General features: G+C 42.0%; 1 protein-coding gene across 1 annotated transcript in view; it reads right to left on the bottom strand.

Annotated features, from left to right (window-relative positions):
• The window catches only part of pappaa (pregnancy-associated plasma protein A, pappalysin 1a), a 92,768-nt gene that overhangs the window by 33,677 nt on the left and 42,172 nt on the right, over nucleotides 1-16,919 (bottom strand). Inside the window, exons 11-13 of the mRNA XM_069673515.1 lie at nucleotides 4,238-4,348; nucleotides 2,925-3,060; nucleotides 2,589-2,802 (exon numbers count right to left, since the gene is read on the bottom strand). Of these exons, the coding sequence (XP_069529616.1) occupies nucleotides 2,589-2,802; nucleotides 2,925-3,060; nucleotides 4,238-4,348 (461 nt within the window). The remainder of the gene's footprint in view (nucleotides 1-2,588; nucleotides 2,803-2,924; nucleotides 3,061-4,237; nucleotides 4,349-16,919) is intronic.

Raw genomic sequence — 16,919 nt, 5'->3', positions numbered from 1 at the left:
AACAATTTCCTGGCTGATGCAGATACACAGCAGTTTTAATCTATTTAGGTGCTCTTGGATGTCTCACTGGCACACAACAAAAGCCGCAAACAGCTCTATCTCCCTGCCCAGACCCCCCCCACCGACCGTCGCTTCTTTGTGTGTCGTGCAGTTCTTGTTGAAAGGGCTGCGGGAGCGTCATCAGCATGAATGGGCTCATGCATGACAGTGGTGTGGAAATTGGTAAATTGTGACTCCGTGTGCATGTGTGGTCTGGTTTAGCAATGTTTGTGGGGATTGCCTTGACATCATATGGCTGGAAGTTCGAATTAAAAGCGGAGTGTCAAAAAAATAGTGAATTTGTAGCTCAGTGGGTAGTAATTAGTTGTTTTTGGTGGTCTCGCCAATAACGCTCAGAATGACTTTAAGAAGTTTTGAGGGTCTTCAATGCGATCGTCTTTATTTATGATTCAGATGCTGTAGAGAACACAACGCTCCAACCTGGGCAGCACGTCTGATGCCTGATTGACAGGTTATTGGTCTAATTAACGAGTAAGACTTGCGAAAATGGCGGCTGACAACCTCAATGTAATGCAAAACAACAATGCAAAAACTATTACAAAAGAAAATTATGTCCACTTTTGGCAGGACTTTGGGAAGGAGAAGCATATTTGTATGCAGGGCGCACTTCGGCCGAACTCGACACAAAACAAACCGGGGTGGTAAACAAGATTTAGTGCTGGAGGCGGCGGCTCTATTGTTGCAAATGTGTGGAGCTCAGCAACAGGTCCGAATTAATTGTAAATTTCCAGCGATAATATATTTGTTAGCCCAGAACGTTTTACTGTTATAGCTGTGGCTTTGGGCAGACGTCTAACATTAAACAGCTTGTTGGCATCATTAATTAGCGCATGCCTCGGCCTCACTCTGGCTCGAATATATACGCACACACAAACACAGCTCCTAGAATCTATAGTCTTTATTTTGGAGGCACCTGGATGCAGCTTGACATCTTCTCTGATCTGAAATCTTAACTATAAACACTCTCACACGTTCCCTGCAAGGTTGAAATACTTTTACTAACTATACTTTTTCATTTTCTTTTTCTTTACATTTTCTTTTTAACATATTTTAAGGCTGGGTATAAGTTCCTGTTGTTTTGCAGTTGTTTATTGAGAGAGGTGAGTAATCGGCTGAGAAGTACTGTAGTTCCGAGGGAGGGAAGAGGGAGTTATTGTTATAAAGCTACTTTTAAGGAGACTTCGGCGTTCTGGGGAGGGGAAGACTCATGTTGAGCGAGTTATGTGAGAAAAGCAGTTAGCCAACCTGTTTGTTGTTTTTCTGGGGCACCTCAACCTCGGTTAGCTGTTGCTGCGGCAAGGAAATAAATCTGGGCTCTGTTGAGCTAGCAACGCACATCGCTTCTTCCTCGAGACTTATCTCAAGTGTTACCGGCCAAGCCTTCCCCTTTAAGGAAGGTGGCCTTGTGGGTAAGATAACCAAGTAGCGTAGTGTGGTGTGCACGGACACAACGAAGCACATGCTCTCAACGGGTTGTAAAGCTACATTTTTTTAGCAGAAAGTGTCCAAATTAGCTCAGTTTCAAGAACAGCAGGACCATGTGTTGTGTATATTGCACTGAGTGAATAAAGCGTCTGTTTTATGAAAACTACCCTTCTTAGCTAGTTAGTTAGCTAGCTGGTTAGCAGCTACAATTCAGGCTAAAGCAAAGTGACTAAGTGGTAAATACTGAGTTTAAACAACGTTAAGTCTGCTTCCTCAACATAATAATCACAAAAGTTAACGTCTTTGCTGTTAGCATTGTGGTTAGCACATGACTTGCTTTGCAAGGGAACTTTTGAAATGTATTTAAAGGCTCATCATTACTTTGTTGTAATTCTCTATAATGTAGCACAGTGTTAGCTATGCTTTTTATAACCAAGTGGTGGGTCAGGACCCAAAAGTTGGTTGCGGAGCTGTTTTCAGTGTGCTTGAAAAAAAGAGAAGTTGTGGCAAAATGTCTGCACTGCTGCTTTATTTTGGGGACATGGGTTTTCTATGACGTGCATGCAGTAGAAGTGTAGTTTATTCACACTCCATGTATCCACTGATTGAGTAATGCCAGCTACAGTTACAATTACATTCTTGAAACTTGATGACCCCGACAGTAGTTGCATTTATTATGCAGTTTGAGTTTAGTCTGTTGAAAAAAGGCTGCTATTTGAATGAGCACTTGTGCACTGCTGGTCATTTTGCTTTACTATTATACTGTTTTGTTTTGTGATGGTTACATACTGTGATATTTTGTCCCATCTCAGGTCCAAACTACACAATTTTTCATCAAATAAATTTGAGTGGCTGAAAATTTTCAGAAATTTGGAAAAGGAAAATCTTGATTTGGTTTGAAAAACATGATTCTAAATCAAGTTTCTGTTGCTTTAAGGCGATTCAGAGTGCAAAATGTGTGCATGTGTCTGTGTGTGGCGGCATTCTTTTGTAGATGCACATCATCTTAGGATTTTATATGCATGTCTATGCTTTTGATATGTGTTGAACACATGCAGGCCTCATGTCCACCAGTCTTCCATTTCCCCATTCCTTGGCCTCACCTCTGGCCTGTGGGGTTGTAGATCTCATTGCTCTGGCAACCGCTTATCGTGATGGGGTCGAAGGACTGGAAGGAGCGCAGGCCCACGCCGGAGATGGCCACGAGACGAGAGGCAAACATGACCAGGATAGCCTTGGTGTGGTAGAAGGCAACTGACAGGTCGTGACTCACTGGGATCACCAGAGGGTTGGTGCGGCAGCTGAGACGCCACTCACCTGTGGGGTTTATTTGGGATGGAGAAGACACAAAGAGGAAAACAGAGAGAATTGAGATTGAGGTGGGAAGGAAAGAAGTAATGAATGCGAAAGGTCAATGAAATGGGGAAGACAGTTGTCACCTAGACTATGGATGCCCTCCTTGGTGTCCACCAGCTGAACAGTGATGTTACACTGAGTCTGGTCGATGTAGCCGGTCCCATCAGCAGCCAGATGTATAATCACTGCTGCTGCCACCATGGGATGAGAAAAGTGCGCCTGAGAGAAGGAAACAAAAAGTATAAAGTTAGGAACAAATTTCCAAACTTGGATCCTCTCGTATTTTACTTTCTTCATGTGTCATGGCTGAACACGTTTCTATTTGTTTTTTTATATTTAAAATCAAGTTTCATGTGCTGTCAATCTGGTGCAGTCGTATTTAATTGTGCTTTCGCATTCTCATACACTATATTGATGCCATGTTGCTGTAAAGCAAAGCATATTATAATGGCAGCCATTTTCCCCTGACGTCACACTTAGTTTGGGAATCCCAGATGCTGTTATCAAAAGACAAAAGTTGCTTCACTAGAAAATGTAGGTATTGTGACACATTTTTATCATTTTACCACCTCCCCATTGATCTTAAAATGACAAGTTAATAGACAGTGAAGGATATTGTTTTATATTTCACTGTAAAACAACAGATTAGATAGATTAGTTACCATTGTATAACAGCTAATGCTAGCATTCAACCACTTCCTAGCTAACATTAGTATTTGTTCTATTATAAGAGAGCAGTACAGAATTTTACACTTCACTTGTGCGTTACATAGCGTATTGTGTAACACTCCATGTTAGCTAGATAGTGGTGGAATGCTAACTTTAGCTGTTGTGTTACTGTAGCTAACATGTTATATGTTGTTTTACCTTAAAATATGGACCAGTCCTGATTCTTACTCTCCATTTCTAGTTTCAGTCGCTGATTAATTCTTGGGCATTGAAATGATACATTTAAGATCCCCTACATTTACTGGAACACAGCAGCACAACATAATTCCTTTGATAGCAGCATTTGAGTTTCCCATCCTGAGCGTGATGTCAGGGAAAAATGGCCGCTGAGTGGATACGTTGAATTGTGTCCAAATCTAGAGCGGAAAGCGGACTTTTTGTTCTTTTTTTTTTTGTGATGTCTTTTTGTTTTCAGGAGACGAGAACAGACAGTCTTGGTGTTAGGAGCACAAGCAAGTGTAAAGCATAGGTTTCAAGCTTGTTCTGCCTGAGGCCTTCAGGCTCTGCTGGTTTGTAACATTTCTCTCTGTAAGGTGGACAGAGAAGAAGCAGCAGAGGGTGTATTCAAATCAATTTTTAATACTTTCTCTCCCAATCCAAGGACATATTTTTGTGCATAACCCTCTAAAGTACCAAAATACATTATTCTTTCCTAGATAGGTCCTACCTTTAGCCAATAGTTTGGATATCCCCAAGTTGACTCAAGGGCCTCTCGACAGGGGAACCATGCATACTGGGAGACTCCATCCGATAGATCAAACACCTTGGACTGGCATGTCTAGGGAAACGAATGAGAAAAACAAGAACCACACATTATGAAAGAAGTATTAATAAATGTAAGTGACACAGAAATGAGCATTAGCTAACCAACTTGTAATTTACACACACTTCACAAGCTTCGGTTTGAGACCGTCCTGCCCTTAAAGGCTGTGACCCCTGTTTTCCACAACTGTCAGCTGTTTGTCTGCTGCTCGGTCTGACGTGCATCTGACGTCCATTCTGTGCAGAACTGTTTGTTTGTGTCCTGTCAACAAACCCCGGCACCTTGGTATGCGTGGCACAGCCCATATCCGTCTCCTCTTCCTCTGTCTCTAATTCTCTCCCTTACTAGTCTGGTGTTTCGCAAGCTGTCATGCCACACCTGCCCACTAGAAGCCCTCAGAGGCTTGCAGCACCTGATTAGACACCTGTGTCACACAGCTGTACCACATTTACACATCATTCTCACCTGTACTCTTTAACTAATCTTCTAATGCTGATGAAGATGCCTTTGCCTGTTTAAAAGGCAAACGTATTTTGTGCTTGTGAGCTTTTTTTAACCACAAGGTTTCAGTGAATATGACGCAACACTTTGGACAAGGCCAAACAGCTAAGGTATGGTGACCTCTTGACCTCAGAAGCACAAAGATGGTCGGGCCGAGCTTTAAAGCACAAGACATACACTTCACTTCAAAATTACGCTATAATCAAGTGATCGTAAATTCTACAATGACAATGTCACCTTATTACTGCGGCCTTGCTGAGACACTGAAGATCAAAGGACACTGTTGAGAATTTGTGTCCCACACATTATCGCCTTATTAGCTAGGATGAAGTGGCCAGGGTAAGTGAGAATTATAAATGGCTCTGGATAAATCAGAATTGAAATGGGGAAAAAAGAAAGACTGAAGAAGTGATAAATGGACACATCAGTAAAAGACTATTGAGCAATATATAACACAAAGGGGAGCGAGGGCACATACCCAAGGACGGTGAGTTTCGCCCGCTGCCCTGAGCTAGTGAAATGAGACACCAGTAACATGAGAGTTTTGCTAGAGAGGCTACTGTAAGATCCTGCCACTGTGGAAAAGTAGCCAGAGCAGCTATCTGTCTATATATCTGTCCCCTGGATCTGTTGACGTGACCTTTCTGCTCAGAGCTGAAGTGGCAGAAATGACAAATGCAGGTGACAAACACCTGAGATCAGTCGCCATGAGACTTTGGCCCCACTTGAGGGCAGCTGCGTAAATTGCTCATTTTATATTCATTAGAAAAAAGTTGTCATTTGCTTAATGTTAATGAAATAAATGCAGAAACAATATTGAAACTAAGGCTGAGTTTACTCTGGCAAGCGGAGGCCGACATTTCTTCCAAGCGCAACACTGACTTTGGTCTGGCCTTGACAAAGAACCCAGAAGGCTCTCCAAGACTGTATGACTTAACCAACCAGTATGATTTAAAGTGACTGTAGGCTGCTAATGAATTACAGTCAAGAGTAGCTGGTTTCCATTGCTACCTATTTTCTGACAAGGGTGACAAAATCCTTTCCACATGCAAACTGATGACGTATTCATGTGAACACAGGTGGTACTACCTACACCTTCCTCCACACCCCTCCTCCTCCTCTCATCTTTTCCTACTCATCTCCTGTTGTGTTTTTCTAACAACCCGCTGTTTGAGACAGACAAACACTGCTTGGCATGCCAAAGCCCCTGCACTCAAGCATACAACCCCCCTCTGTCTTGCGTCACGCCAGTAGGAGGCAATTCACAAGTCTCCCATGGCTCATTACACTTCCTCCAACCTCCTCCCCATGCGATGGCAAGAGTCAAAGCACTCTAAATAGATTTGTCATTGATTACATATAGTCATTAAATGAGGGGGTAAGGGTGGGGATGGGAATACGCTTTCTCACACATTCATTAAAGTACACATTGAGAAGCTAGGTACACCCAAGACGCATTACAAGTCACAGGGGTGACACAGAGACAGACAATCAAGCTAACTCACTTTTTCACCTATAATTGGAGTCTTCAATAAACCTTATATGGCCATTTACCTCTGACGTCAAACTCAGCGTTGGAAGCTAAAATGTTGCTATAATTTAATACTGTTATGTCCCAGGTTGTAAGTCGTAAAAATGTTGGAAATCTCATGAATCATTATCTTTTCTTCACTTCCAATGAACAGAGAAAAAAATGACGCAAATCTACCCGTATTTTAAGTTAAAACAACCTACCAACTTCAGTAATAATGTTCAGATAATGGTCTAAATTCACCCCTCACTTTGTAGCAGTCAGCTAAAATCACCATTAGCAAAGTGGCTGAATGCTAACTTAACAGTTTGATAGTGTTAAATTATATGATAGGAATGTTGTTAATTCCAAGCAAATGGTCCCGTAAGCTAGCAAGTGGTTGATGCTAAGATTACAGTTTAATAGTGTCAAATTACATGATGGGAAAGGTGTAAACTCCTAGCTAACTGTCATGTAAGCTAGCAAGTCGTTGCATGCTAAGATTGAAGATTGATAGTGTCAAATTACATGATAGGAAAGGTGTAGATTCCTAGCTAACAGCCCCGTCAGCTAGCAAGTGGTTTAATGCTAACATAACAGTTTAAAAGTGTCAAATTACCTGATAGGAAATGTGTAGATTTCTAACTAACGGCCCTGTAAGCTAGTGAGTAGTTGAATGCTAACATTTCAGTTTGATAGTGTGAAATTATATGATACTAACGGTGTAAACTCCTGGCTAACTGTCATGTAAGCTACCAAGTGGTTGCATGCTAAGATTACAGTCTGATAGTGTTAAATTACATGAGAGGAGAGGTGTAGATTCCTAGCTAACAGCCACGTAAGCTAGCAATTGGTTGATTGCTAACATTACAGTTTAAAAGTGTCAAATTATAGAGTAGGAAAGGTAAAAATTCCTAGCTAACAGCCCTGTAAGCTAGGGAGAGTAGTTGATGCTAACTTTACAGTTTGATAGTGTCAAATTATAGAATAGGAAAGGTGAAAATTCCAAGCTAACAGTTCTGTAAGCTAGCAAGTGATTAAAGGCACTGTTCTGATGGTTGCTAAAGTTTTCAACTATGTTGTTTATTCTTGAAACATAAGATGAGAAACCCCTACAGATTTTCGCTAACCATTGTCTTGTCAGTTGCAGGTCAATGACAAAATGATGACATGAAAACAATTTGTCACCTTCTCTTCATTTATACGACCTAAAACCTGGAACACAGCAGTATGACATTGTGACAGCATTTTAGCTTCGTCGGAGAAAGATGGCAACCATGTGATATTGCTAATTGGTAAACTTGATGGAAATAATAAAGAACATGCCAACTCTGAAGGCCCCAGCTGGATAGCTCTGGATTCAAACCTAAGACCTTCTTGCTGTGAGTCAACAGTGCTTAGCGCTATGTGCTACCCCTATCAAATTTTATTTTCTGTAAAATTCCAGCATTCCATTTCACTTTTAAACTCTGCATGTCTTTCTTTGATATTATATTTCCTTATAAAAGCTCAATTTAAAACATGAGTGCTGACAAACCACACTAACATTTTGAATTTTCTTCTACCAGACCTAAGAAACTGTTGACGGCGGATGTTGGATGAGAAAAAAACAGCCATCTTCTTCTAATAATCTTCTATTTTTTTGTATTATTAAAGCAAAATGTTAAAGTCTGGTAACAACCACTCTTCTCTCTTCTCGTGCCAGTTCTTCACTCTCCTGACAACATCTTTTAACAGATCCGAATGTGGGCGGTTGAAGTCCTTTTGAAATGTGTTAGGATTTTGCTCTTCTAGTGAAATCAAACAAGGCTATCCTTGCACCAACATTTGTCACTTTTGGATATGTATGATCAGAGACAGCAATATTGGATTTCAACATTACTTTGCAGGCTCAGGTTCGTGATCCCAAACATTGATCTTTCCAACAATGTTAAGCCTTGGAATTTCACCAATGCTTCTTCTCCTGGCGAGTCCTTTTTTTAAACAATCAGCAAATGCCTTCAAAAGTGATAAAAATGCTAAACCTGAAATAAGTCTTCATAGAATATGTTTGATCCTGGCATTACACTCGGGGCCTAAATACCAATTGAGGCTTGACCATCTTTGAATTCCAGTGCATCGTTATACATTTCTATGATACATGGAAAATACTGGCATAGAAAGTTTCTAGAAAACCAAAACTGCTGAAGATTATGACTAAAAATTCCTGCGTCTTATTTGGAACATGATCAAATGTTAAGTAAGAACTGGGGTTAATGCGTTCTTAACACCATTCTAGAAAAGTAAAGTTTATGCGCCGAAGAGCGGGGAATGGGAGCTTACACATATTTATATCACTGACATTATCACAGGTCAAGTTCTGAAAATATGGCTTCAAACCTCAATAAAGAGGTAACTTCAAACTCCTTAGCAAGTGAGGCAACAGCATAAGCACTTTTACAATAACACTTTCATAAAAACTCGAGGCATTCTCATTGTAAAAACTTTATCTAGTATAAAAAAATTGTACTTGTTACAGAAAAAATAAACTTTTATGTCTGTGGCGTGCAATTGTTCAACCCTTTTTAAAATCTGTGTCTGAAATTTAAAAATAAACTTTTACGGCTTATACATCAGCTGAATCCAATGAGACCAAATTAAAAACAGATGTGATTTCCACTATCGCGGAAATACTGTAAGCCCCGACCAATCGGCTGCGCCAAATATCAGGAATATTAAATCACTGGAAGATAAAAAGTAATTGGCGTCAAAAGAGTTATTTATTGTGCCTTGGAAAATGGGGTATTCGCAGGCACACAAGGATCTAGATAGCACTTAAGTTTGCATGTGAATATATCTGTACATAAATAATCATTATGATAGATCTATCTATGTGTTGAAATATGAAAGGCATTGAATAACCGGACACGCAGGGGTCAAGAAAAGGTGGACATTACATTGCCATGCGTTCTGAGTTTGAATGGATGGTGCAGGAACGGGGAAAACAAACTATGGAAATTTAGTAAAGAAATAGTACATATGCATCAAAACCAATACCTGATTTTGTGTCTCAATCTGTTCCGCCTATAAAACATACCTCCCGCCAGCAGACATTCAAATGGAATCCTTGATTATAACTAAAACATCACAGCAGGAACTACTGACAAAAGGCAGACAAAAGAAGTCTGTAACTTCCAAAAAGTTAGGGGAAGACACGGCTGAGCTTTTATTTTGGTGGAAAAAGCATGATTAATACTGTTACAGGAAAGTGCACATGAGTGACAGGAAAAGCTAATATTGTGCATTGCTCATAATGTGTAATACCTGTTTTGTGGATTTGCCCCCAAGTGGAAGCTGTTTGTTGTGCAAAGAGGCAAAAGAGGTTCCTATCGAGTAATAAAACAAGACTGATTACTTCTGATAGCCTCCATTGCCCCGAGTCATTGTAAACACATGTTTTCCTTGTTCTGAATTACAACAAGAACATAACAGCCTCTTTTTTTTTTTTAGGTACACAAGTCAAATGTTGAGATGTCTTTTCGGAGGAAAACAACTTCTCGCCTTCCTCGGAAAATCGTAACAGCAACACCAGAGATGAGTTCAAGTTCTTAACTCAAAAAAACACACACACACACACAATTACGCACAGTTACACACATGGTTTTAATTTGTACCAGCTGGCTAGTCAGACTGGCAGACAACAGCCAATCCCGGGTCTGTGGACACAAACTGGTGTTTGTAAATCACCACTTCAGATAAAAGGAGAGCTTAGTGTCTTAGGCCAAGAGGAAACCGGAGGAGATAAAGGTAAGGAGAGGAGAGAGAGAGTGCAACTGTCAGCCTCATTACCCGGGAAATATGTCTGTACTGTAAAAACCTTGATTAGGAGCATAAAGCAAAACATGAACTTAGATAGTGGAGCTGTTGAACAAGGAAGAGTAATGACAAAAATAATGGCTCTAATAGCATAATGTACCTCGACCACTGCTTTCCCCCCTGTGATGGAGGTTTGGTGCCAAGGTAAAGTTAGATCACCTCTATGGACGGATACCTGACACAGAATCAAGTACGGATCATCAGAGGTAGGAAGTTCAAAACTGGATGGGACCCAAATGGATGGGACAATAACACACAGAAAAGATGGTGGGCATATCCATCAGTGCATATCGACTACAAAGACGACCATAAAGACGTACCAAGAAGAAGGACAGTGGACCACAGAGAAGAGGTCTCTAGTGAATAAGGTTTCAGAGTGCTTAGAGCAGCAAGACATTCCCAACCGAACTGATTTGCACATTGGAGCAAAGTTAACGTTCTTTATCTTCACAATATTTTTTCACCTAAATGTGATGTGAGGTTCCATTAGCCTTGCACAGAAACAGAGGGCAGAAATGTCCTTTAGAGGGAAGATGGCGGCGAGCATGGACGCGGCGGCTCGGTGCACAATTATTGTGTGGTATATTTTAGAGAATGCACTTTTTTAGTTTTACATCAGAAGTTGAGTTATTTATTCTACTTTTTTCCCGTTGTTTTAGGCCTTTATTTGGTAGGACAGTAGATACAGTCGGAAAAGTGGGAAGAGAGAGTGGGGATGACGTGCAGCAAATGGCCAATGGCTGGAGTCAAACCTGCGGTCACTACATGGGACGCATGCTATAACCGCTGAGCTAAACCTACCGCCCCATTTATTCTACTTTTAACAGAGTACTTTTTACCCAAGTATCTGTTCTTAAACTTATATAAAGGATGTTTGTACTACTTGCCAGCTATAAAGAGAATTAAGGGAGACTATTGAGGCCCTCGGGCATCACGAAAGCGGGGCAAAAGTCCGTCCTGTAAGTCGCAAACAACAGAGGATGGCCATGGAGCTTGAGGAAGATCTTTGCTCAATTCTCAGCTATCAACCAAGAGCCATTTATCAGATTGGTATGCCCTCTCATTATAAAGCCATGCCACACCCAATAGGGTAAATAATTAAACACTTTAACTTATGTTTGTGTCTTAAAGTGTTAGGGAGACGCTGCAGTGAAACAAACATCTACTTCATTCTCCACTATAGGTGTTTGTATTCTTAAATTGATGTCTGTGTGATGCTTTTGTTATGTACTGTCGAGTCTGAAGTGGTGATTCCGAGCATGTATTGCATCTACACACAGACAGACACGAGGACGCCATCGTGACAACATAATGTCTCACATACTATTCACCATGTGGAAGAATGGGAGATATTATCAGTGGATTGGCTTGTAAGAACATTTCTGTTGTTAGGACTGTTGGAATTTATCTTTGTCAACCAGCTTTCCCACAATCCCCCTTGTCTTCACCAATTTACAAGTTCCCATTTCCCAAAATGATTCCAAACCCATCGTCCTAAATCTCAATGTTCTGCACAGGGTTTTTGCTTTCATTCAGTCTGTCGCTTTTGCAGTAAACATAATCACAAAACAACTCAGCTGTTTATTCAGTTTGTGTGATCTCTCCAATCACTTTACACGATTAAGTGTAAAGTGATTCGAGGATACCTGCTGAGCATCTCAGAGCTTATTGTTCTGCTCTGTGAGGTCAGGCAGTGACCTAGTTAGTTTTTTTCTGAATTTGTGGAAATTTTGAACACATGTAAATAAAGAAAACAGTTTTTAAGCTGTCACAGCACCTCCTAAAATGTTTATTTCCATGAAAAGGTATTCCTTTCTCTTCTTTTCCATTCTTCCCTCTCTCTTTGTCAAACGAATATATACGAAATTGAAGCAGGAGAGAGCATCTGTGAGGCATTTGTGGAGAGAAAAAGCAACAGAGAGAAACTAGTATGAGTTTCCAAGCACCATCCCATGGTTTACTGGAATGCTGGTGAGCGCCTGGTGTGTGAGGTAATGTCCTGTCACCCAGCCCCACCCATACCCACTGAGGCTCACCGTCTCATTGGTCCCGTTGGCTAATGATGGGCCACTTCCATGGCCTACTGAAAATGGGGCTGTAAAACTTAGAAAGTGGGTGCAATTATGCAGTTTATCTACCTCATCCTCATCATCCTCATCAAGGTGGGCATGAGCAGTGACTGTGTGGACATGAGCAGTGACTAGGTGGACATGAGCAGTGACTAGGTGGACATATGCAGTGACTAGGTGGACATGAGCAGTGACTGGGTGGACATGTGCAGTGACTGGGTGGAGATTTACAGTGACTAGGCGGACATGTGCAATGACTAGGTGGGCATGTGCAGTGACTAGGGGGACATGAGCCATGAGATGGACATGAGCAGCGACTAGGTTGACATGTGCAGTGACTAGGTTCGACATGAGCAGTGACTAGGTGGACATGTGCAGTGACTAGGTGGAGATGAGCAGCAACTAGGTGGACATGTGCAGTGACTAGGTGGACATGTGCAGTGACTAGGGGGACATGTGCAGTGACTAGGTGGACATGTGCAGTGACTAGGGGGACACGTGCAGTGACTGGGTGGAGATTTACAGTGACTAGGCGGACATATGCAATGACTAGGTGGGCATGTGCAGTGACTGGGTGGACATGTGCAGTGACTAGGTGGAGATGAGCAGCGACTAGGTAGACATGAGCAGTGCCTGTGTGGACATGAGCAGTGTCTAGGTGGAGATGAGCAGCAACTAGGGGGACATGTGCAGTGATTAGGTGGACATGTGCAGTGACTAGGTGGGCATGTGCAGTGACTAGGGGGACATGTGCAGTGGCTAGGGGGACATGTGCACTGACTAGAGGGACATATGCAGTGACTAGGGGGACATGTGCAGTGACTAGGGGGACATGAGCAGTGACTAGGGGGACATGAGCAGTGACTAGGGGGACATGTAATGACTAGGGGGACATGAGCAGTGCCTGGGTGGTAGGGTGCATGAACCACAAACTAATGTAAAGGGTTGGTGAGCGTACAATGTCAGAAAGTTAAAACAGATGGGTCTGCAGAGAATATAAATGTCCCTCAGTCAGTGGCCCCCTATGCTCAATAAAACAGGACCAAAATCCTGCATAGTAACAGCTTGAAAATGTTATGGGGGGGTCATCAGTGCCACGATAAAAAAAACTACACCAGGCGCAGTGAGGTCTCCACATGGCATAACCACAATAATAATTGAAACGGTAAAAGTAAAGGGGGAAAAGGAGGGTTTCTTTTTAATGTTACCACACGCTTATGTCACTGGCAGCCTGCCTGACGAGGGCTGTGTGGTTTTTGGGGTGGGGGGAATGTTGGTGAAAGCGACAGTGCCAGAGAAACCGGCCTTCCTGTGCTGCTGAAAGCAACAGCTCAGCTACTGTGTGAGCTTTTGTTTTTATGGGTATGGGTGAGTGTGTTTCAGCCTGTGCAGCGGTATGCACATGTTTGTAGAGGAAAATATGTATGTACGCTCTGCAGTAGTCTCAATACAGTGCATGTATCTAACACACGAACACACACTATCTGATTTTAAGGGACGTTGGACAAAACTGGGCCAGTTATTGTTTCCTTCTTTTACATTCCCTCTACTTTCCCTCTCAAGCATAACTTACCTCTGATGACGAATGTGGTAGGGGTAATTTATTCAGACCTCATGCACATATGTTTGTTTAACATATGAAGATGCTTGAACTTCATATATGGGAAATGTCTTGCAGCGTGAGAGGACTAAAATGTTATCCCTTCTGTTGCTTATGTATAATTAAGGGGAGTGTTCTCCAGGGGTGCCCAGGGGTTGCGTCAGAGATTGCCTGGGCAGCGGCCCTCTCTGGAGAAATCACCTGGCTTGCTGTTTGATCTTAAAGTTTGAATGCACACGCACACTCCTTACTAAGACAAACTCATCTACACACATGTACGTGAAGGCAAGGAGGCTGCACACGCGCACACACAGTCACAGGTTAGTTGCTAGGGCCAGTTCTCCAATCCAATCCCCCTAGAGCAAGTCGAGCTGGCTCACCGTATTCCACGGTGTGGTAGTGGGGGAACATTATGTTCTGCTCCACAAAGACAGCAGTAGTACATTTCAGTCCCCTATGGACCTGCCCTATAATCCTGCATGGAGTGTGTGTGTTTGCCTGTGAGTCTCCGTCTGACTGTGTACCTGTGTGTGAGCTTGATCAAGGAAGAAAGAAGAGTAATTTAAATAAGACTAAGCCACCTTCCTGTATTCACAGGTAGCCTCCTTCCTCTATAACATTATGTAATGGGTCTGCCTTTCGAGGAGGGGAAATGAAAACAATTCAACGACAGCTGGAATAATTTGGCAGAATTCTTTTGTGATCATTAATGTTTCTCAATTTTATTACCTCCATACATTATCTGGTGTCCATATGGTGTTTTGATTAGATCAAACTTCTCATTTATGGACATTTTTAATGTTGGAATGACCAATTGAAAAGGTTTTGGACCGTTTACTTCTGTCATAATAATTTTTGTTCAATGATGTATTTTCTTTTGAATAAAGTAAGACTAGAAGAGTAATTTCTAGATTGTTTTTCCTCCAATTACAAGCACAAACTCCATGAGTTCATCCATCTGTCATATGGGTCCTTACATTAATTCATATGCAATTTCGGCCTTCATATAATTTATCTTAAAGTATAATTTCCTCATTTCTTTCGTTCCGTCTGCTCCACGTTCCTGGTCCGTCAACGGCACGAGCCCTCAGGAAGCGTGTCTGGTCCGCAGGGCAGCAGAGCGCTGGCCCAAGCAGCTGGATTCGCGAAACCACAAGATCGCGAGAGAGCTACATAATCGCGCGAGAATTGAGAAATCACGCGATAACATCAATGTTAGCAGAGCAACACACAAACTACAGTTCAGTTTGCACATCCGAGGTTGATTATCTGCTCATTTGGAAATTTGGAAAATAAAGGGAAAAAAAACGGGAGTCTGTACCAGTCTGAACTTGGTGTTTTATTCTGAAATGACCGGATGCTGTATGCTGCTTTTGTGTGTGACTTCCTGTTTGGAACGATCAGCTCTGTTGAGTTTGACTCCTGTTTGAAGCGGCCTCTGTCAAAAATAGACCCGGCGCGTATCTTTAGCGGAGCAGAGCGGAGACACGCTTCTGGGACGCGCCGGAGACGGACCGCGGCCTGTGCTGAGGAATCACGATCATTGACTTGAACGCCGAATGCGCTGGAGACGGATCCTGTGGAATGGAAGGGTTATGTTCTCTAGTTTTACAGGCACTGAATGCTCTGTATTCAATAAAAAAAATAAGATCTCAACTCCTCTTTATACGACACAACAGGTTAAGGGAGCACTGAGCCACTGCGTCCATGCACGCCGCCATCTTTCCTCTTTTTTTGGTTTTACTTCCTGCCATATCCTCATGTAAATACACTTTCTTTCTTTTTTCAAGATTACTTTTTTGGCTTTTTGGGCAAAGGACAGCTAAGAGAGACAGGAAATGTGGGGAGTAGAGAGCGGGGGATGACTAAATGATCGGCAGACTAGGAGTCGAACCTGCGATCGGTGCGTCGAGGACTGTTGCCTCAAGTACATGCGCCCGCTCTACCAACTGAGCTAAACCAGCGCCCTCTACACTTTCTGTGTGTCAAATCCCTTAATATATATATGCATTACCATTGTAGTTTTTATGTAAAATTCTACATGACTGTACAAGTTGTTGCTGGGATTTACACTCTATGACCCAAAAATGAATTTGTGTCAGGCTGCAGGATACTAAGCTATTGTGTACAAAAGTGCAGGATGTGTTTACGGCTCTATGCACCACTGCTGAACCCTCACACAGCAATTGCTCCGGTGCTATTAGATCTTGAAGCAAATAAAAAGTTTATCTCTCATGCAAGTGCTGCATATTATGAATACCATTCACAATGTCATTAAATGGATGAATGGACGTGTTTCGGTCAGTATATCTGTTTGCCTCCACACGCACTAATGTACTCACATGCATACAGTGCAAGAACATAGCACTTGAGATTTCGTGCAGATACATGATCTCTCTTTCTTCTTGTGCTGTTGTTGCTTTCTTGCATCCGCAAAGATCCCTATCACTGCTGCCCGCCTCGCTCTTTCTCAGATACAAACACACACACACACACACACACACACACAATCAACACTGTCTTTAGACATCAAACGGAACTGATACACAAAAGCAATGTAGGAATTGTTTACTAGATCAGAAGGAAATGATGAACTATCCACCCCCCCTCTCCCCAACACACTAATTCAGAAAAAAATACACTCACAGAGGGTTGGTTACATTTTAGCATTGTTCTGTACCTGACTTTCTTAAAGAGCTGTGGGCCATGAACATGGAATCATGATAAAATGGTAAACCACAATGGATGAAGAGATATAACTGTAACAATGCAGGACAATGTGCTACAACTAGCACAGCATCATTTTCAGAGTCGATTTTTTTTAAACTGCTGGACAGCTTAAGGCAAAGTCAGGAAAGTTGTTAAAGTTTCCATGGTCCAGTTTTAAAGGTTAGCAGTTATTGCAGATGTGAAGTGTTACAGTTTTTAATATTCGACTTGTGGAATAAATTCTAAAAACCTAGCTTCAACAAAAGACAGAATACAACTGGAATCCATTAGCAGGACAAGACCCTTAATATGTGCCGTCCAACACCATTCCAATTTCATGTT

Source organism: Semicossyphus pulcher, unplaced genomic scaffold, assembly GCF_022749685.1.
Source record: "Semicossyphus pulcher isolate SPU_LCO1_2020_fin unplaced genomic scaffold, fSemPul1.0.p SCAF_22, whole genome shotgun sequence".
NCBI classification, from domain to species: Eukaryota; Metazoa; Chordata; class Actinopteri; order Labriformes; family Labridae; genus Semicossyphus; species Semicossyphus pulcher.
The sequence above is the reverse complement of the archived record's forward strand: the minus strand, read 5'-3'. Positions and strand labels throughout refer to the sequence as shown.